The sequence below is a fragment of the Chelonia mydas genome, chromosome 25 (genome assembly GCF_015237465.2).
Source record: "Chelonia mydas isolate rCheMyd1 chromosome 25, rCheMyd1.pri.v2, whole genome shotgun sequence".
NCBI lineage: Eukaryota > Metazoa > Chordata > Testudines > Cheloniidae > Chelonia > Chelonia mydas.
Window position 1 is genome coordinate 9,866,468 of NC_057858.1, and position 22,041 is coordinate 9,888,508.

General features: G+C 45.3%; 1 protein-coding gene and 1 long non-coding RNA gene across 3 annotated transcripts in view; one reads left to right on the plus strand and one right to left on the minus strand.

Annotated features, from left to right (window-relative positions):
* LOC122463814 overlaps positions 1 to 22,041 on the plus strand; it is a 51,036-nt gene that overhangs the window by 4,911 nt on the left and 24,084 nt on the right. The gene's annotated exons all lie outside the window — the stretch shown is intronic.
* GNA11 (G protein subunit alpha 11) lies at positions 965 to 20,265 on the minus strand. Of its 2 annotated transcripts, XM_043535803.1 has the most exons (8): positions 20,237 to 20,254; positions 20,054 to 20,202; positions 13,650 to 13,834; positions 11,534 to 11,688; positions 10,286 to 10,414; positions 8,488 to 8,617; positions 7,501 to 7,654; positions 965 to 5,163 (listed from the first exon to the last, which is right to left on the minus strand). In XM_043535803.1, the coding sequence occupies exons 2-8, from the start codon at positions 20,187 to 20,189 to the stop codon at positions 4,973 to 4,975; spliced, it is 1,080 nt and encodes a 359-aa protein (XP_043391738.1). In that variant the 5' UTR covers positions 20,190 to 20,202; positions 20,237 to 20,254; the 3' UTR covers positions 965 to 4,972. The 2 variants fall into 2 exon arrangements, with proteins under 2 accessions (XP_043391738.1, XP_037741546.1); XM_037885618.2 differs by having other exon boundaries at positions 20,054 to 20,265.

Consider the following 22,041-nt stretch of genomic DNA (forward strand, 5'->3'; position numbering starts at 1 on the left):
AAAGAGAACAGTCGCTGCCCCAAAGGGCACTTTTGTCTAACTCTGATAATTGGAAGAAATATTCCATAACCATGTTTTAAAGGCCTGTCTCTGCCTGTGACCAATTGCCTTAAGTGCAAGAGATCGGTACGGGTCTTCAAAAGCCTGCCGTTCCAAGTGCTCATGATCTGATCGTGATGCATCATTCTTGATATCAGGAATTCAGGGTGATGCTGTAGCTGCCCGAGTGCTACTAGTGACATCATCTGGTGGGCACAGAGGAAATGCACTCAATAGCCTTGGCCAATACATCTCCCAAGAGCAAGTAGCAAGAAATCAGTCCACCATGTTTGGTTTATATTTAGTGGATTCTCATCCAGCTGCAAAAAGGCAGCGCATGACCCAGACAGGGAACTCTGGGAAATGCATTTCACTCAACATGCATAGAACATTTAGTGCTAAACACACCAGACAAGAACATAAAGGTGGCAAGACAATTGTTGTATGTTTAGCCCATGAACACTCTTCCTCAGTTAATAAGCAGCCATGAAATTACAGATCCTAGCACACAACACTCCATGTTTATATGAGCAACCAGTTCACAATGGAGCAGTGCATGCCAGGCCTCGTAGTCTGAGAGCTTCACCTGTACAATTCTTCTGTCAACGAACGTGGTCTATACTGGGGATTAGGTTGGCATGACTACATCTCTCGGGGGGTGTGTGGATTTTTCACACCCCTGACAGATGTAGCTAAACCGATGTAAGGTTTCAGTGGAGACCAGCCCTTACTCAAGATTACGAAAATCCAGGAATACAGGTAACTCCCTCTTTCCCGCAGAGAAAATGTGCTACAGAAGGTCAGAACATTCAAGAGGCTCCTTCACCCATAAGAGGCAGCTCCCACCTGCTGGAGAAGTTACTTAGCCAGCTGGAGGTGGGAGGTGAAGGAGAGTAGCAAACAAACACCACATCACCAGAACCGGTTTTAGGAACAAAATTTATTCCAATTTCAAACAGAGAATTTATTTCAGGAGAAAGATATGAAAATCAATTTCCATCAGGTATTTCTGTAATAAGGGTCAGTGCCCAGGAGCCAGAGTAGAACTGTTCCAAGAAATGGTCACACTCCTAGACTGGAAAAGAGAGTCTGGAGCCTGAATGGACCCTGGCACTGGGCAGCTTATTCAGAAACTCCTTTCCCCTCCCCTCCCCCCTTCCCTCCCCCCCCACCCCAACACGCACAACAATACATGCATTTCAAATGACAAGGTTTAAAAACAGCATTTTATATAGTATCTTTTTAAATAGGATGTTTAAATTGTTTAAATCAGGATCCTATAATATACAAGTATAACCAAATAATTTCCACCACATTGGCACTTGTAAAGAGTCTCTGGCACTACTAAAGAAGGGGCATTGGCACAAACCATACTTTTAAAACTGGGTGCTGCATTACAGACTTTACCTCTGCTGGACTCTAACAACCTGGGTTTGTATAGTACAATACGATGGTCAGCACACTCCGAAAGCACATTTTAAAAAAATTACCAAGTAATAAAACACGTGGGAAAAAAAAACCCCATAGCTGAAGGAAATGCCAACATCACTAGGAAGCAACAACAGCAGACCAAAGAATCCGATTCCAGGAGAAAGGGAAACAGGCAGAAGGGCTGGAACAGGGAGGGGCAGTTGCTCACCATATGATTGATCCTTATGGAATGATGCAAGGAAATGGGCCGCCAATGGAAGGAAAATCAGGACGATCTTCTCCCCACCTCCTTACCCCATGGGTCTCTCCACTGTAAAGTTTAGGATGACTTGGAGCAGGCCTATTTCTTCAGGACAAAAGAAAGTGCACTATGAATTGAGCTTGGCCAAGAGGCTGTTTCCTCAGCCTAAGATTCGGGATTCTTACACATGAATTTCAACAGACTTCTGTCTTGAGCTTCAATCCCCTGCTCATTACCAGCCCTATCACCGAAGAGGATGAAATCGGCAAGTTTGGTTTTTGATTTGGCACTTTTACTACAGCAGGCATCTGTTGTGGGGTCTGCCCCCAGAGATGCAGAGCAGAGGCTGGTTCTGCAAGAATGCTTCACGATCTAAGATGAAGGCAGACAGGACATCTCTCACCACGCAGGGCTGGCTAATCCCACTGCCTTCTCTTCTATGCTACAACCCACAGACACCTTTGGATTTTGTGCACAACTCTGACCTGTTCCTTCTCTAGGTCAGATGAGATTTCAGAAACAAGTTGTGGAACAGCCCTGACATGTGATATCCCCACCCAATTACCCTCAATCCCAACTGGTGACCAGGCCAATAGCTACGCCAAACAATGGACCAGGAAGGTAAACAGCATGTGTTCCAATCTTTACTAAAGCCCAAAATCCTTCCAGAAATCACAGATAGACAAATTCACTCTGTTCCACACAACGAATGACACAAGATCCTTCCTTCTGTGCCAGGTCAACATCTCTTCGCTTGGCAGGTAGAGGGACGATACCCACACAGATTCAAGTGGGAAGTGCCACCATCATTAACCTTGGAAAGGAACCTCTGGGACATTTGTTCCAAGAATCTGAATCTCTTAGCGCCAGGTCCACTGACAGCAATTGGATGCAGTGCAAACCACTCACAAGATCAGGGAAGCAGGAGGACTGGCACACTGTATGTTCCAGAAGAATGGCATTTAGAATAGACCCAAGACAATTATAAAATCCTCTTCATAGAACACTTGACAAAAAGGATCATTTTGGCATAAAGAAAGACAAAAACACAGTAAAATTGGTGCAAAGCTGCCTGGCATACAAGAGAATCCCTCCCTTGTTTCTCCTAAACATTAGGCAGGATCAGGAATGTAGTGATTCTACGAGCAGCTGCTGCCCTACTCTCAGCCAGACCCGGGTTCTCTACTTGTTGGTCCCAAGGCTATTATTCCAACACCAGCTCTCTGATAGGGCCAGGCATCTCCTCCAAGAGCTTTCTTTCTTCTGTAGTGCTCTGTGAAATACAGCAGTCTTCCCTCTCCTGTTCTGGAAAACACGAGGGAGCCCTAAAACAGAACGACTGCAAAGTAATGTGAACTCCAGATTTAGTGTTACACGTCAAAGGCATCTGGGGCAGTTTGATCTCATTACATTTTGTGCAAAACACCGATGTAGTGCTCAGTCTACAAATGAGAACCGTGCAGTTGGGAGATTAGGGCCTTTGTTAGCCTTAAGCAACCAACAGCAGTCTACACGCAACCGAAGCCATGTCTGGTTTATCCAGATAATTTGGACCCAATGCTACTCGTTGGAATTGTAATAGAACCATTAGTGTTGCCCGTATTTCACATATGTCCAGAGGTGGGACAGATGCCACTGCTTCTTTCTCACTGCTTGCTTTGCCATTGCAGTCTTCCTCTAGGCAGATACAGGAGGCACCAGAGCTTTGGTTTGCTCACTCACCTGAGGTTCTGGAAGCCTATAAAACGAGATAGACGGGCTTGAAGTTCTCAGCTGACTGGAATTCAATATGGCACCTAGAATCCATTTGGAATAAACACCTGTATCAACAAACCCAGCTGCCTTCCCCTGTACTAGCCTGCTGTCCATCCCACCGCAGAAGTCTCACTTCAGCAACACACTCTAAAAGTGACTGCTGTACTCTCAATTATCAGGCACCCTGCACCTCTGGAGCAAATATCTGTGCAAGTGCTCCAAAGAGAATCCATGCTTCTCTAAAGAAAAACCACGGCAGCATCTGTCTCAGGGAGAGCACGGACAGGAAAAAACAGTAATAGAACTCCCCAAACCCCTTCTAAAACTTTTCACAATCTTTTCAAGCAGTAAGAATCCTCCTCACACCCCAGAGTCCATGTCACCCAACTCTGGTCCTTTCTAGGCAATCTGCGAGCCAGGCAGGAATGAAGCACTCTTACAAATGCACACAGCTGGCACAAAACGTGATGAGGGTTTCCTTGCTGTTCACAGCATGCAAGAGAACCAGAGGTGTGGCATGTGACCCCTCAGGTCTTCAATCCAGCAAAATTTGGTGTTTAAATGCCACAAAATTACTCGGTGAGCTTCTGATCTTCACGGCATAGAGAAGTCGCTCTCTTGGTGCCGTACACTCCACTCGGAGTGAAAGTTTCTTTCCATACATTGAGCCTACTTTTAAAAATAATAATACAGCCAGGCACTTCTCCCCAGGCTCAGCAGCTACTGCTCCAAGAGCTCCCATCATTTAAAGTCCATGAACAAAATACAGCAATATGTAGCAAACCATGTATAGAACATCAATAATTTAAAAAAAAAAAAAATAATCACAGTCTCCATACCTTTTATAATGGATACGAAAAATAGTAACCCAGACTAAACCGTACAAAGAATGGGAAAGTGATGGCTTTTTTGTTGTTGTGGGTTTTTTTGCTATAGATGGAGAGCAATCGTTCCTCCCCAACATTTCATCACAGTGAACCATGGGGCGTGTCCTTGGGGAGGGCAGAGTGGGAACAAAAAGCAAGCAGGATTAACAATTACACCAGAGGCACCCTATGGCACAAGGCAAAGGGACCAGTAGCATTCCACACTCCCACAGTCCAGTGAATTTACAATCTTGGCTGGAAAAGTTATAGATCTCTATATATATACCACGGGAATGAAGAGGAAAATAAAAGCGGCTAAGCGACAAAGTAAAGCCCAAGATGAGGCTGCCTGGGCTGTAGGCAAAAATTAAGAGGTGAACAAGGTGCCGAAGAGTGAGGTGTATCCCCCCCGTTAACTGTGAAATAAAAGCAATTTGTTAAAAATATGAAATCAACTACTCTGTGGACAGAGACATGAGACTCCAGGATAACACTGAGCAAATTCGCCACTCCACAGATCAGACAATTTGCAATCATTACATCATTAAAAATTAAGATTTTTTTCCTGTAATTTTTAAATTTTTCTTTTTTTGTCTTTTCTTCACAAGGAGGCCTCCACGGGGGCGAGGGGCAGAGCAGGTCAGACCAGGTTGTACTCCTTCAGGTTGAGCTGTAGGATGGTGTCCTTGACGGCAGCAAAGACAAAACGGATGTTTTCCGTGTCTGTGGCACATGTGAAGTGAGAGTAGATGATTTTGTCGCTGTCTGGGTTTAAATCCACAAACATCTTGAGGATGAACTCCCGGGCTGCCTGAGCATCCCTCTGCGGGCCTGCAGCAAACAAAGGCAACAGTAAACAGCACTGTGTACAGTCCATTACCTGGTTTGAAACCCCAGAATTGCTAGTTTGCTTTCTCTCTCTCCCCCTCACCCGAAGGGTAGGAGGTTATGTGACCAAAGGGGAGAAGAAAAAATTTAGCCCCCTCGGTCAAGGAATCTGGAACATCTTATGCCTAATACTAACTGGTCAAAACTTAGTAGGTGCTTTTTAAGCTTCAGAATACCAAGCTCCAACAAGCTCCGACTCTGTGCTCTATGAAACACAGAATTTGACACAATCTCCCAGAAGAACAGGCCATCTGGACCAGCATCCTGAAATGGCATGTAAATGAATCTCACCCTCCTGTAATATACCTAGTCAACTGTAAAATAATGCAGACCTTGGAGTGTAGATTTCTTCCTGACCCCATAGCAATCACCTCGTGCCCTGAAGCTCAAAATCTAGTTCCCATTATTTCTGCATGCCGAACAAAATCAGATTTGAATTAAGAAACACCCCTAAGACAACCAACTGTAGCGTTTCCAATCTGACCAGCCAGTTTATAGAGCTACCAACTGCAGCTGCAGTCAGTATTCACTTTATGTCACTAGCAGCTCCTTAGACAGACACCTGGTGTTGCTCTATCGTCTATTTGAAGTGCTTGGTATTCACATATTGTTTCCATAGCATGGACCACACCTTGAGAGAGTATCATCGACCACCTCCCATTCGCAATCACACAGCATCCTTTGGCAGCTACAGCAATTGTTTATATGGAAAAGTAATATTTGGAAAGCATTTCACGTACTTTTCTGCTACCTTCTACTGTGATTTAGCAGCTGAAGATAAGCCAGCACCATGTGACCAATGAATTCACCATGGACCACCAACGATCTCCAGACTAGCGTGAGAACCTCGAAGACAGTGGCTCTCAAACTTTTGTACCGGTGACCCCTTTCACGTAGCAAGCCTCTGAGTGTGACCCCCCCCCCTTATAAATTAAAAACTTTTATATATTTAACACCATCATAAATGCTGGAGGCAAAGTGGGGTTTAAGGTGGAGACTGACAGCTCACGACCCCCGCCATGTAATAACCTCGTGACCCCCCCGAGGGGTCCTGACGCCCAGTTTGAGAACCCCTGCTCTACATTTACCACAAGTAAAGACTTCAGAGATGTCTGTACTTTCTGACACCAGGGGGCAGGAGACTCCAGGGCTGGAAAGAAGACTAATTAGGACCTGTTTAGTTACAAGCCCATAACGAGGCAAGCAGCTTGCTTGGAAGACGGAACAGATAGAAATTTCTTTGGGGGAAAGGGGATTCTCCAACGGCCGCCAGTGAACTATGGCCAAAAAAAAAAAAAAAAAAAAACCACAAACAAAAAAGGTGGCTCTCCCTTTATCCTGACAGCAGTTTTCAGCTGCCTCCAAGGGCTAAGAGTTGGGAGGAGAGGGCTTAGAAAAAAAAGCTTGTCTGACCTTATTCTCCTGTCTCCCATATACCTTCAATCCCATACAGATTTGGTATCATCCAATTTAGCGGGAGACTGATCTGCAGATCAGAGATTACAGAAAACACTGTTTATGCTGAAGAGCTTAACCCCAAATGGGAGCTTCCCTACATCATCCAAAATTGAGAATAGCAGACTGACAGGGATTTTACCCTGCCTGAAGCTTTTCAACACCAACATCAAAAAAGACTTGGATGATTTGACCCGTCCATAAATTAGCCTATGTGAAGGGGCTACACCCTGTTCTGGCAGAAGAAGGGGTTTGATGGTCTAATTGGTGTTTTCCATCTCTCCTACCACTAAATTCTTGCATGTCTAGAAGTAAGTTGTACACCTGTATGTATATTTCATGTATGGAAATTAATACTCTGAAATCAAAATAATCCTAGCTCAACTGAGATCCATGCACAGATCTACGGGAAGCAGTGTTTCTGGTGACACTTGGTGGAAACTTTAATTGTTGATCTATGAAAAGTTTGCAGCTGTTTTTTCAGTCAGAATCCACAAGTTACATGAAGATCAAGATATTCAAATTTACTCGCCACTTTTGTTCTTTATGAAAAGTATTTCTACCCAATGAAAGGCCTGTCTCCTCCCAACGCCACTCGATCCTACAACAAATTCAGCGCTGAATCTGTAACATACTCATTTTTATAGCATCATGATTTCACTGTAAATCAAACAGAAGAAAGTAGCAAACAGAAGCCCACTCACATATGAATTAAATACCTAATTAAAAATCTCACAGGTGAAGTATTTTTGTTGTTGGTTTCTTCCCCCTCCCCTTATTTAAAAGGTTCATTCTAGTTTGAAAGCCTCTTTAAAAATCACTTACCATCAAACTCTGGGAAATAGTCAACAAGGTGTGAGTACAGGATCTTGTCTTCCAACAAATCTTTCTTGTTGAGGAAGAGGATAACAGAAGAATTCTGAAACCATGGGTAGGTGATAATGGTCCGAAAAAGGGCTTTACTTTCTTCCATCCGGTTCTGATGCAAAAAATAAACCACATCAACACACCAAAAACCCTCATTTGTGAAAACCTGGCCATCTCTAATCCTAGACACATGAACTCATCCACATCACCCCAGATATCTCAGATGTCCTGTGTTGAACACCTTTGTCCCATTTCAGTTTTGGTCCAGAGGAGTGTGTACGTAAGAAACAAGTGCAACATCTGTGACTGACTTGAATTTAATTTGGCTGGTTTTAATTACTTGCCAATGTGCTATCTTATTTGCCCAAGTCATTTTATGCTTTTCATTACCATGTGATAGATCTGGGATCAACTTCTGGTGATGAAGATTTGTTCCCAACAAAGGTATGTGTTGGTTCATGAGAAGGAGTGCCTGCTGCTGCTTAACAGACGCTCTTCCAGCTGTTCAAGGCACTATAATGATGTAGGCAAAGAGATTAGCCATTATTTGGCAAGATGGTTGCAATGATACAAGGTATCTAGGGTGGGAAATTTAAGATGGGAGAGAAAAAAAGGAACATGTGCAAGAGCTTGAGGGCTTTTCATCAGGGACGCAGAGAACCTAAGATGTGGGACACCCACTGACATGAGAATATTTCTGTAGAATTTGAGTGCACTGTACATTTCAAAACTATCTTGTACCCTGTTTCCAGAAGTGTCATGACCCATTTAGCCCCAGGTTCTCTCTTTGTAGTGGGAAAAGCTGAAGGCCAAAAACAACAGTTACTACTAATTCAAGTTCCAGTTCTCTTGGCACCAAGCAGTTCAGTACCAACCTCCAAGAAAATCAGAACGACCCTCCCCACTTTCCCCTCATCATTAGGGCCTACTCCTGCTCAGGCTTACCTCATTATCAGACTCCACTAGAACTTGGTCATATTCACTAAGGGCTACTAAAAACATGATGGAGGTCACATTTTCAAAGCAATGGATCCACTTCCTTCGTTCTGACCTCTGACCCCCAACATCCACCATTCTAAGGAAGAGAAAGACATACAATCTATCAAAGCAATAGGCTGTCAAGGATCAATAAGAGCTTCTTCGCCTGCACCCAAAGCACTAGGATATGAACGAGAGAAACAACTTTCTCCCCCCAAAGTGAAGCAGGCATCGTGATACAGTAACATGTCCTCTACGAGCAGTTGTGCTCAGACAGCGTAACAGGAAGTTCTCGGAATGCTAATTCCACGGCCACCTCCACGTTTGACCCATTTCTTTTTCTTGGGAGACTGACCGCAAATACAAGCATCCTCATTCCTGTTTGCATCCTGGCCTCGTTCACCAAGCAGAGCTTCTGGAACCAGGCTCATCCATCACCCTGAACTATGGAGACTGAAAAGAAACTATGGCAAATCCACTCGAATCCTGTTCTACCAAATGCCAAAGCTATTTACATTTTGATATTAAGGCTTTATATTAAAACTTCTGATTGTGAGAGAAAGCTTGAGGTTAAGGACTTCCTTTGGCTATTGGGCTTTCCCCAGGACATTATGCTGAATGGAGTTATGCTAATCCACAGGCAAAGCATGAAACCGAGTCAACCACACATTCACACCATATGCCTAAGAAAAACCATCAGGATACTGGGTCCGTAATTTGAACCACTATATTTCACCTGCATCTCACTTCTATTGCATCTTTTATAAACGGATCTCCAAAAAAAATTATAAAACAAAGCCACCTAAATCCAGTCCAGTGCCTATATCTCAGTGGAGCGTTATTCCCATTTCACAGACGGGGAATACAAATCAGAGGTGGTGACTTGCGGTGCAGCAAAGCTAAGAACTGAACCCCAAGTCCAGGTTTCTAGTCCCTTTTTCTACCACATGTTCACTCTTCCCCCTCCTAGAACATTACATGTTATGACAGCATGGACCAGATAAGTATTTAGATAGAATAAAGGAGAATGCCTGTTACAAAGTAGTAAATATGTTATCATGCCTCTCTATGTACTGTTTACTTGGAGATCGTATAAAGGCACAGTTAAACCTACAGATACACATATGATGCAGAAGTGAGTCAAATCCTGATGGCACAAGCTATTCATAGGAGAGCACCTTCGGAACACACACTGGAGAATACACAAAGGAATCAGTACAGAGAAAGCAGGATCTCTCATTAGAGTTAAAGACATGTGGATCAAAGAACCTAAACACTGCATGAAGACAGAAGAACTTCTTGCCAGGAGTTATGTTTCAAACCAGTGTTGCCAGAAGAGGGCTTAGTTTTTCTTTTGGTGGATTAAGCTACCAACAGTTTGTCCAATGGGCTGGTGAGCTGTTATGTACTCATCAGATGCCAGCATGTTGCTCCTCCTGTGATGTGTTAACAATTCCAGCTGTACATCCACCTCAGGCTCTCTAGATAGAATCAGCAAGTATAGTTCCAAACTATGCCATTTAACCAACACCCTCCTCAATTCCCAGAAGCTATTGGTTTCAACTCCTCTCACTCAGATGCCCTTAATCAACTTAAAAATCACAATAAATCCCTCCCTCCCCCCATTTCCCAAACGCACTCTAAATTCCTCCCTACCTAAGAACTTGGATACTCTTGATCAGTAGTTTAAAAAGCCAAGAGTAGTCCTCCCCCAGTTCAGTCCCACTTGAGAGAACAGTTATAGCATGGGCTACAGTGTCAGTACCTGAAGATAATATTCTCTAGGTCGAAGGGGTATTCTATTATTCCGGTTGTAGGAACTCTAACCCGTAGCACATCTTGCTGGGTTGGTAGATATCCTGGGGTTGCGATTCGATCCACGTCACTAAGATAGCTGTGAGAGGCATATGAAGGGGGGAAAAAAAAGCGCCTTAGACTATAGGTCACACTCATGGGGGTTTCAACACATTATAGCCATATGTTCCTCTCTCCCCCACACATGTTAAGGAGACCAAAAGAAATCTGACTGCTCGCAGCATCAATAGGATCATTTAAAATGGGATAGGACCAAGTACTGGAAGACATACTTCAGGGAACAACCTTTCACTGAATCCCAAGGAGACCTAATAGGTTTCTCCACATGTAAATTTCATGACTGTCTCCTATCAATTGACAGCAATTCCCCAGAATCCCTTCTGATGTAGTAACTGCCATGTGTCAAACCTCACACCCTTCAGGATATAAAAAAAAAAAAAAAAAAATCCGTATGACCCAACACAATGCCATCTTCCATAGTCTCTATGCACTCAGATATTCTGCAACAGCTCCAAATGTCAAATCCTGATCCCCCTCAACCATAGCTCTGTAAGGCTAAGTCAACAGGGGAAAGTGGCATTTCTGCTGTGTAGGAACCAGGAACAGGGTACAGAGATGGTCTGGGTGGGCACTGCATAGCCATCTGTGCATCCTGGGACAGAGGTGTGAACAGCTCCATTTATCACCCAACAGAAATCGTGGGAAGTGGCTGGTGGTGTTACAAGAGTGTATGGATCTTCCAGACATTCCAGTACTTAAAAAACAAAAAAACAAAAAAAAAACAAACAAAAAAAAAACTTATCCCATCCCATCTCCCGCCAGAGCTCTTTGTGTCGAACAACTGAAGCCACAAAAACCAGAATCAAAAAAGCAAGTTTTTTGGCAACAGTTATTTGGAACCAGAGTTACTGAAAAGGCAGGGAGGCATGTGCTTACAGTTCAAACTCAGAAGCATACACCCACATTTCCTAGACTACCCCACCAGACTAAATCATTAGCAGATAGATATACCTATATCATGGGGTGAAGTAATAGGAAGAAAGAGGATAGTCTAGAAAAACGAAAAGACAGCAGGGCCAGTTTGCAGCGTGATAACCATATTCAGGCATCTGTAGACATCAGCTAAGTTTTAGGAAGCTTTTGTTTAGCCAACATGGCCCTGATATCCAGCAGTGCGCCAGAGTGCTTATGTACTTACTACTTAGCTGAGTCGGAGAGCTGATATTCTCGCCTCCTGTCATAACACTCTTGGATTCCAGGGTCAGTCCACAAGGTTTTAATTGCACTTACATATGGCTGCTCAAAGGTTGAGACTTTTTCTACGTCTACTTCCCGAATCAGCAGTGCATTGGTCTGAGGATAGAAGGTGAAAGACAAGTGAGCATACATTAAACCTAGATCCTCTTGCAAGGGCTCCAGGAATGCTATATCTTGGATGCTGGTCAAGCTGCTTACATCAGCTGCAACAGGACAGTAATTGGCAGACTAGACATCTAAAAATTATCTGTTCAATTTGTACTTGGATATCCAACAGAAGATCTAAGTACAAATTGAAAAAGGAAAAACAACTATTTTATACTCTCAGTAGCAGCCACATCTGTAAAAGCTCCTGGAAGCATCATGTGATCCTTAACAGAAATTATTTAAACAGAAATGGCAACAGATTCTCTGAACTTAACTTACCAAGCTGTGCTAGAGCATAAGTCACCTACTGTTTAGAAAATACCAAAACCCAAGCACAGATCTCAGAGTGTGGAGTCCCAGACTGCCTGACTGGGGAGTGCAGTCAGTTTTATTACCAGAACATGGCTGTCTCGTGTTTCATTTTAAGGCTTTAATTGATTTTAGCCTATATTTTTAAGAGTGTGGGAGACCTTACTGCAGTCCGCTATAATCAAGGCCTCTTCTTTCATGGAGGAGGAAAAAGATAATCAGAACAAAACTGACACCACAAAGTGCAGCAGGACTGAAATCATCACTGCCGCATGTTATATTAATATAACTACTACACACCAATACTGCAATTCCTAAGGGTTTTCTGGATGCAATGAGAAGCAATGTCTGTTCACCCACACTATACTTTTCTTCAGAGAGAGAATTTAATCTAGTTTGCTTTTCTATGTACATTAAGCATTAGTGGAAGGTGACAGATTATAGCCCCAGAGTCCTTTAACCACACCCCAGAGAAAACACGGGTAATGCAAGCATCCTCATACCATGCCCATGCTTCAGCATGGACCCAGACAGACTCTCTCTAAAGGCCAAAGGGGAGTTCAGCCTTCAAGAACCATTCAATCCCTGGCCTCTCTGTTGAGAATGCTAATAAGAGGGCCAGGTAGAGGCAGCTGTGATGTGGATACCTGGTCATTAAGAACTCATCTGAGCCCTTCGACTTTTTCCATTTACTACTCAGTAGTGATATCTTCAAGTCTAGACTGACTTGGGCCTCAATTTGGACCAATGATCTAGAGAAGAAAGGTGCCACATCCTATTACTAATCTCCTCGGGCCTCCCAGTCCCTATGTGGCTATTAAAAAAGTTAAAATACAGCAACATACAATAAGCCTGGTATAACCTTCACACAGTTTCATTTTGAAAAATAAATCCACTAAGTGTTGTGACAGCAGAGCACGTGAACATCTAAGTTCTTGACACTCACACACTTAAAGGCATCTGCATTCATACACCTTAAAGCCAGCTGAACTAATTTAAACCATATTTAGCCCAAAAGTTTACAAAATCTTGTAAACCAAGCTTCATCCCAGAATAAATTTTTGAGTTGAGTTACAAATCCTTAAAGAAAGGTTAATAAAAGGAAAATTGACAGATCTCCATCTGCCGCTGTTAGTAGGTGTCACTCTAATCGTGCAATCTTCTGCGCTCTCAGCAGCTCCCTTATGCACCTTCTGGCGCTCTGTAATGACACTGGTCGCGCAGAGGAAGGCCCGGCACAATCAAAATGCTTTGGTCTTTCTGAGGTGGGTGCAGATCAGTTCCCACCCCTCGAAATTTTTATGTGGGACAACACACACGTCTAGCCAAATGAAAACTGTTATACTCCTTGTTGACACCCTATTAATAAAGGCACAGAGCGGCATAGTACCACAGAAGCAGTGAAGGATACAACTGCCATACGGGGCCAACTACCAGGAAGTTTGAACAGGTAGCGGATATAGTACAAAAGGCAGCACGAATACAGGGCACAAACCTACAGCCGTGCCCTAAAAAAAAACCCTCAGACAAACATGAACTGGTGAAGCAAATCCACCAAGCGACGAAACAATGGCTTGATGGAGCTCTGTACTTTGGCTCACCTTATTCTGTTCGTACTTGTATAGGATCTTCAGGGTCTCCATGGCCCTGATCATGGACTGCATGGCAGTGAAGATGTTTTGGTACACCAGCTTGGTGAAGCCCCTTTTGTCCTCTTCAGAGTAGCCTGAGCCATGAATTATCCTCATCTGTTTGATAAATGTGCTCTTCCCGCTTTCCCCAGTGCCTGCAAATGAAGAAATGAAAGGGAAAGTCAACAGAGATCACAAATGAGATGCGGTACAGAGGGAGTGAAGCTATTATTGCATCCTACTCCACTGCACCTATTAATGGACCCAAGTGGATCTACTCCATTGATTATTACTTCTCCAGTTCCTTTTTGGAAGTCTATATAGTGGCCCTGGTGGGCCCATCCGATGTCAACCATAAGCCTAACTGAGCATGATAGAAAGAGCACTTGTTCTTTTTGACAGGCTAAAAGCAATTCTGGTACACACTCCAAATCTTACATTACAGACACTCCCACACATCCTGCCTCAAAAAGCCCTGTCCGTCCGGCACACCTGACCTATTCCCATACAATCCAGCTTGATGCTATAATCACAGCTCCAGCTAAACTCCCTGATATATTCCTAAATCAGTACATTATACAAACTGGGATGCCAATGGGTGTGGGGGAAGGCTGTTAGATCATGAACGCTCCAGTAGAATTCTCATTATTTTAGTACAATCACTCTTTCCCAACCCAATCTAGACGCCTCCTTACTACATATGAACTCAATATATTAGAAAGAGCAGCTCTGAAAGGAAGAAGGGATCAAAAAACTACCTTCACCATACATTTTTCTTCTCAGTGGCCTGAAACCACTGTCTGATAGTGAAATATTTAACAAAAACAATCACCACCACCACCACGTGAAGTGGTAATCCTTTCTGGATTATTTTAAGAAGTTTGGATGAGAAACAACTTGTGAAGGGGACAAGGAAAGGAAATCTCAAATCTCTACTGCCAAGCAGAGTTAAACACACATACAGAGACCAGCAGGCCAAACAGCAGGAATAAAGAGTCCAGACCCCCTTGAGATGCAGCAAGATCAGAACCAACAATCTCTATCCCTGCTGAAATGGACAAAGTCATCCTTTATCAGTTAGGGGCTAAGTAAGAGGGACACAACTGGTATCAAGCAGATAGGTGGCTTATGTTAATTTTGGCAAGAGGACTCCTAAAGTTTTAGGAAAAGTTACTCTTTTGCCTAAAAGCTTTTACCGACTACTGTTCCAAGTAACACTGAAGTTTACTTTAACCCACAGATTTGAGAGTCTTCCTTGTTTCTTCTGTTTGTTACACTGTGGCATTCAACAGTACTTGGCCTAGTCAGTCTCCCCCATTTGTGTGAGTCTCTTGCACAGAAACAGTGAAGACTCTGTGGTAGGTGCAATACCTTAAACTATAAACTTTAAAATCAGCTAGATGGCAAGTGAGTGTTGCTTCAACACTGCCAAGCGCTAACCGCTAACATCTCCAATAAAAGAAAAGGGATGGCAAGAATGTGCTCCGAATGCAAAAAGGCAGTGCTGCAAGTGCTGCTTGGGCAAAGTACAATGCAGACCACACACCACTCATCACATGGTACAAGCCTCCCTCACGACACTGGTTTAATACCGGTTTGGGAAGGCAAGGTATAGTTGCACTGGTTGGATGTTTTCGTACATCCCCAACTCTTACCAAGCCTGCTTTCTGTACATGCAGTCAGGTGGGCAGATCAACATTCCTGCCATTAGGGGCTTAGGAAGATGGAAGCTACATCAGGTGACAGTCCAATGATGAAAATAAAAAGCAGGAAAGGGACAACGTGAAAACTTTCTTATCTTGCAGGGTAAGTGTGAGGGAGAAAGGGTGGGCAAAGAAAGGCTTCACGCAGCCCTGCCACAATCAAGACCCAACTAGCGTTGGGGGATAATGGGTTTTCTCTAGTGCCCTCTTCTGTATGTATTCATTTATATGGCTACCGATCAGCTATAAGGATCGACCATATATGCCTTCCACAGACCGTCCCCCCATTGCCACCTTACGCAGTCTGCAGCTAATTCCTTCACAGAGCAATAGCTCAACTGTACATTGTCCATTCTCCAGAAATATGTTCATTCATTCTACAGAATGCTCTTGTGGAAGTTTCCCCAGATTTGCAGTTGATGTGCATTTAACTAAAAGCTGCCTCAATATGGAGCTTTGCTGATTATATTGGCCCGTGTATTACAGACTACCAGGATAATGAACCCAGGCGCATGCTCATCTTGAGAAATATTAGGAAGGAGACAAATCCTTCAACTCTCCAGATTCAGGGACACAATCTATGGAAAATGCCTGGCTTCAGCAACGTGAACAATCAGATCTCCAACTAGAAATCAGGGGGGTTCTACGTATTAAGACAGAGGCTAATTTATCACAAATGCACATAATTACTCCTTATGAGTAGATTCTGAAGTTCCTATGTCTATACTGCAGAGCAATAAACAAATACCCAAGCAGAAAAAAAAACCAAAACCAAACACCAAACCAGAAAGAGCAAGAAAAGACTAAAGAGCCTAGCAGAATTTTTAATGTCTCAGTTTACTGATCATTAAAATAAACGTTAAGGAGTCCGGTAGCCACCTTAAAGACTAACAGATTTATTTGAGTATAAGCTTTTGTGAGTAAAAAAACCCACTTCAGATGCATCAATAAATAAAACAAATGTTGTTACTGCCACTAACTAGCTATCTTGGTCTCCTCTAAAAAGTTATACCACAAAGAAAAAAAAATCAGAAAGTGAAATCTTTTGCGGTTGAGTACACTGTGGTGAGAACACTTCCTCGTGCTTTTACCACAGTAACCAACAAAGAGTTGAGGCGCCTCAAAGCACTTTGATGATGCAACTGTAATACAAACTTCAGCACCAGATCACTAACTTAGGTTCACTTATTCTAGCACACAAGAGATCAAATGCACAACCCCTGACCTTCCATTTTTAAATACGTGCCTCCTGCTTGGCTTCGGTCCCTCAACAATATACACACCATCACTGTGATGGGACCCTGAAACCACCAGTGTGGATAGTCTCCTGTCTTCATAAAGACACAATAACCTTCTTTATATGACAATGTTGAGATAAGGCAATAATCTGAGCTCACCATTCCTTCAGTCAACCCATAAAAGCCACATAGTTTATAATAAGTGTTGCTGATGACAAATGCATTTGAAAACGAACTCGTGTTGGGTCAATGGCACCCACTGCTTACTTTCATATTATACTGGGACCCAAGTAACTTTACACAAGAAACATAATCTCATTTTCTTCATTAAAAAAATTAACGTATGCCCAGTATCGGTGGGCAGTAACTGAAGCACTGAAATAGCACTATTTATTAGCAGCCCAACTCATAACAGCACTTCTATTTTTCACTCAGTATTTCTGGTTCAAGCTTCAATATAAACCAACTGTCACCACACTGGACAGCGAAGCAGTGTGGAAGAAATTACCTCTGCTTACCCTACATTCTTATTGATACTCTACTGTTTATATGATTTCTCTTAAAATATATCCTGCCCTCCCCAAAATTCTTAACCAAGAAAATGCCTCTCTCTAACTAATATGACCTGCATTTATGCTACACCATACACACCAAAGGATTCTGAACCACATACAGGAAATTAACTTTACCCACCGCTAGAACTACCCCCTTTACGGGCTAACATGACTGCTGTTTAAAAGTGCACAATACTATGTAACAGTTTAGGAGAGGCAGTGAAGAGCACCATATCCTACTGAAAGTGAAAATGGAATATAAGGAAGCAGAATGCAGTTATTAGGGCTAACACTGTTATTCTTAGGCCTTGTCTAAACTATGGATGTCTCCCCCCAAATCTTAACTAGTTTTTTTAAAAGTTTAGCTGAACTGATTTTAAAAACAGGTTGGAGCCAGTTGTAGACCAGGGTCCAGGCAGCTCGAGGTTTTGTTTTTTTTAAATTTTTAATTAATCAGTTTTCAAACTAGTTGAGTCAAAGAATGGTTCAGACCTCCTGGAGCTTACTCTAACCATGGTACAACCAGTTTTAAAACTGGTTCACATTAACGGTTTTTAAAGCCAATTAGATTTAGGGGAAGGAAAGTTCCCTAATATAGACTCAGCCTTAAGAAAATTGACAAGTGATCAGAAACCTGGTTTTACATTTCACCTGGACAGCAGCACCTCCAACATGCTTTTAACATGCTGCTGGGATACTGTATTATTAATGGCTAGGAAGAAAGTACATCATTTACTCAATCAGTAACACCACTATGCATCAACCTAGATATGCCTATTCAGTCATTCCTGGCCAGACCCAGCCTCACTTAGCTTGTGAAAGCTGATGCAGACATACCCACATGTGGATTTGGAATTGGACCACCTTACATCTTCAAACAACCCTGACTGGCATGCCAGTTCAGTACACATATCAAATTAACAGCCTTATTTAATCAGACCTGCTTCCCATTTTGATTTGAAATCACAGATACAATAGATGAACGAGGCCCATGACAGAATGTATAAAAGAGCAGCAATAACAGTGTTTTCATAGGCCTCATGGGTTAAGAGTAGCTTATGGGCTACCTGCATCCCAGCATCACATCTCCTGCTAACATTAAAGTCCGTAATCTATTATTTTTTGAAAACTTATGATGGCAACTCTCCGAAAACTATGTAGAAGAACTGATTCCCTATCCACAAGGAACCTCAGAAGTACTATGATACACCTTAGTATGCTGATGGAGATATGAACACAGACAACATTTTGTTTACATACTTAAATGACACTCTCACCCCACCAGTGTGGTATCTGAACAGGTATGTCCTTATCCTAGTACAGTGGAGCCCCACTCCTAGAGCAACTCCTGACTACTTTCCTTTCCTGGGCTAATCCTGCTCCATTCTTATTACTCCACTTGACTTCAAATTTACTGTGCCTTATCTTTATTTCTCCCAGCTCTCCCTCCAGGTTGGTTTAGAGATCTCTGTGCCCTACTAGAGGAGAGAATGGGAGGGAAAGAATGGTACCCAGGGACCTGGGGGGCTATAGCTGGATAAGTTCCCCGCATTTAACAACGGAGGGAGAAGACCATAGACACCACCAGACTAGGTGGAGATGATTCCTTCATGAAGAGATGTTAATGAAAGACTCAGAAGTCTGCCAACAATATATAATTACATCAGTTTTAGTAATGAAAATTCACAAACAAATAAGGCAGTAGGTCCAGCTCCCCTATAAAAGAGTTCTCCAAAAGGATTTTTTTAAGACTAAAAGTAATTTCAATTTTGAAGTTTCTGCTTATGTCAAAAGCAATTTTAACACAAAATCCACTATGAAAGAAAACAAATAAACCAGTCAGCCCCCAGCTTCAATATTAAAATTACTCCAAATCTGGAATGAATAAGGAAGATTGTTTAGAAGTTACCATGCCCTTCTTTTTAAATTTCCCATATTGTTTTTCCTCACAAGTTATTTTCTGGACAACGGCAAAGTGCCTGACAGTTGTCAGCTCTTATAAGTACAAAAAGGTGTGCGGAGTTGGGGGTCTGACCAGCATAGATGTGCCTCCAGAGCGTCACTAGAGGTTAACATGTGGGTTCTAAGATGGGGGAAGGAAGGATGGCTACTATGAGTAGATAGTATCGTGCCTAGCACAATAGGACCCCATTCTTTGTTGGGCCACAGGCACTAGTGTAATAAACACGATTATTGTCAACAACAAACACATGTAGAGCTTAAAAGGGACATAGTTTTTAACCATGTGATTGGTGCAAAGAGTCCCTATTTTACCATATGCAGAGGAGGGCCCATATAGCCGCAAGGGATGCACTCACAGCAATAATCATTGGGGAATAAGGCAACTGATGCAGGGAAGTGAAAGCCACATTCAGCGTGGGAATGATGGGACGAAGGGGCAGGAGATCCAGGGGATGGGGGGCAGGGGAGAGAAAAGAATGGGATCCAGAGCAGGGCGGGTGCTAGGGTCGGAGGGCAGGGGAAGAAGAGGAGGGGATCCAAGCAGGGCAGGTGCTCTGGGGGAGAACAAAAGGCGTCCCAGAGCAGAGCAGGTGCTCTGGGGACCAGGGAGGGTGCTGGGGGGGAGGAGCAGGGCACCCAGAAAAGGAAGAGATCTAGGGCAGGGTGGGCGAGGGGGGGATCCAGAGCGGGATGGGGGATCCAGAGCGGGATGGGGGAGAGATCCAGGGCGGGGGGGGGGCACAGAAAGGATCCGGGGGGGAAGGGAGGGATCCAGGGCGGGGGAGGGGGGCACGGAAAGGATCCGGGGCGGGAAGGAGGGATCCAGGGCGGGGGAGGGGGGCCGGTAAGGATCCGGGGCGTGGGGGGGCCCGGCGCGGGGCGGCGGCCGCGGGGGGGGGGGGGGGGGGGCTCCTCACCCAGCAGCAGCAGCTTGAGCTCCCGGCGCGCGTCGCGCTTGTCCCTCCGCAGCTGCTTCTCGATCTCGGCGTTGATGCGCTTCGACTCCTTCACCTCGTCGCTCAGGCAACAGGCCATCATGGACTCCAGAGTCATGGCTCCGCCGCCGCCGCCGGGACCCCCGGCCCGGCCTCCTCAGCCCGGGACCCCCCCCGCGCGGCCCGGCCCGGCCTCCTCCGCCCGGGACCCGGCCTCGCCCCCGAGCCCGGGACCCCTCCGGCCAGGCCTAGCACCGCTCCCACCCCTCGGCGCACTCCCCTCCGCCCGGCTGCGCCGCCCGCTCCCTCCTTCCCCCTCAGCCCCGCCGAGCGAGCGACAAGCGCGCACAGCCTACCCCGCTGCCTCTGAAAACAAGGCCTGACTGACTGCGGCCGCTACCAATGGGAAGCGCTTCTTAGCCGGGAGGGGCGGGGCTAGTAACGGCCCGGGGGCGGGGCCCGCAGAGGGAGCAGGGTGCAAGTTTGGTTGGCCGGGCAGGAAGGGAGGGGTGGGGGGAGCTGGACGCGCGTTCGGGAGCCGGGGCGTGGGGCCGCTGGGAATTGTGGGATGGTGGAGGACTGTGGGAAAGGGGGAGGCTAGGTGAGGGAATGAGTGGGAGGAGGCTGAGTCGTTCGGGGGTGCTGGCCAAGCTGGGCTGTGGGGTGGAGCAGGGCAAAGGGGGCAGAGAAGGTGGGGGCTTCCACCAGCTGGGACACATGGGGGGGGAGCTGGGACTTGCTTCCACCAGCTGGGGCACATGGGGGGGGAGTTGGGACTTGCTTCCACCAGCTGGATTATAGGGGCGGGGGGGGAGCTGGGACTTGCTTCCACCAGCTGGATTATAGGGGGGGGGGGAGTTGGGACTTGCTTCCACCAGCTGGATTATAGGGGCGGGGGGGGAGCTGGGACTTGCTTCCACCAGCTGGATTACAGGGGCGGGGGGGAGCTGGGACTTGCTTCCACCAGCTGGATTATAGGGGCGGGGGGGGAGCTGGGACTTGCTTCCACCAGCTGGATTATAGGGGCGGGGGGGAGCTGGGACTTGCTTCCACCAGCTGGATTATAGGGGCGGGGGGGAGCTGGGATTTGCTTCCACCAGCTGGATTATAGGGGCGGGGGGGAGCTGGGATTTGCTTCCACCAGCTGGATTATAGGGGCGGGGGGGAGCTGGGACTTGCTTCCACCAGCTGGATTATAGGGGCGGGGGGGGAGCTGGGACTTGCTTCCACCAACTGGATTATAGGGGTGGGAGGGGAGCTGGGACTTGCTTCCACCAACTGGGGCGTGGGGCGGGGGGAAGCAGGAGGGATGGCTAAGCGCCTAGCCCAGAGGTACCATCAGACCCTTGTGGGAAGGAAAGGTTTAATGTAGACTGACACATAGGGGGAAGCGCTTCTTGCAGTAGCCAAGGAAAATGAGGGAGCTGTGTGGGAGCAGTGCTGACCCCGGCCAGGCCGAGGGAACTCCTATGGAAAGGCCGCATGGCTTTCCCCACGGGAGGGAAGAAATAGCAGCAGTTAGCAGGACGGCGAGGCCTCACGCCTTTAGATTCCCGTGTGGCAGATGCGTTTGTAGGCTGACTTCAGAGCCTGCTGTTCCTGCGAGAGAGGCGTTTGTTGGGTGTGTTTCAGAGACCTGCTTCAGTCCATCCCAGTCGATGGTCCCAGGCTGACAGACCTAAGAAATATGGCTTGTCATGGAGGGATGGGAGTTGGGTGGCGAATGCGTGCCTAAAGGCAGGGAGGGTTGTGGAGACTTCCTTGGCTCTGGTAGAGTGATCCACCCACTCCTTGGCTAACCCTCCCCACCGGAGATAAAATGTGTCATGGTAGCACCTGAGGTTTACCTGCTGCTTCACATAAAGATAAGTGATTTACAATGTAATTACATACAGGTGCATAAAAACCTAGATATATAGATCCTCCTACAATACTGTAGTTCATTCCTCCTCCATAAATTATTCAACTCA

What these genes read in the sequence shown, in the direction of transcription:
- GNA11 (XM_037885618.2), bottom strand. Translation starts at nt 20,189, where the DNA reads ATGACTCTGGAGTCCATGATGGCCTGTTGCCTGAGCGACGAGGTGAAG. An exon ending in ACAAGTACGAACAGAATAAG is followed by an intron (nt 11,689 to 13,649) that starts GTGAGCCAAAGT and finishes TTCTATCCTCAG; the next exon opens with ACCAATGCACTGCTGATTCG. An exon ending in TAGTGGAGTCTGATAATGAG is followed by an intron (nt 7,655 to 8,487) that starts GTAAGCCTGAGC and finishes TTTTTGCATCAG; the next exon opens with AACCGGATGGAAGAAAGTAA.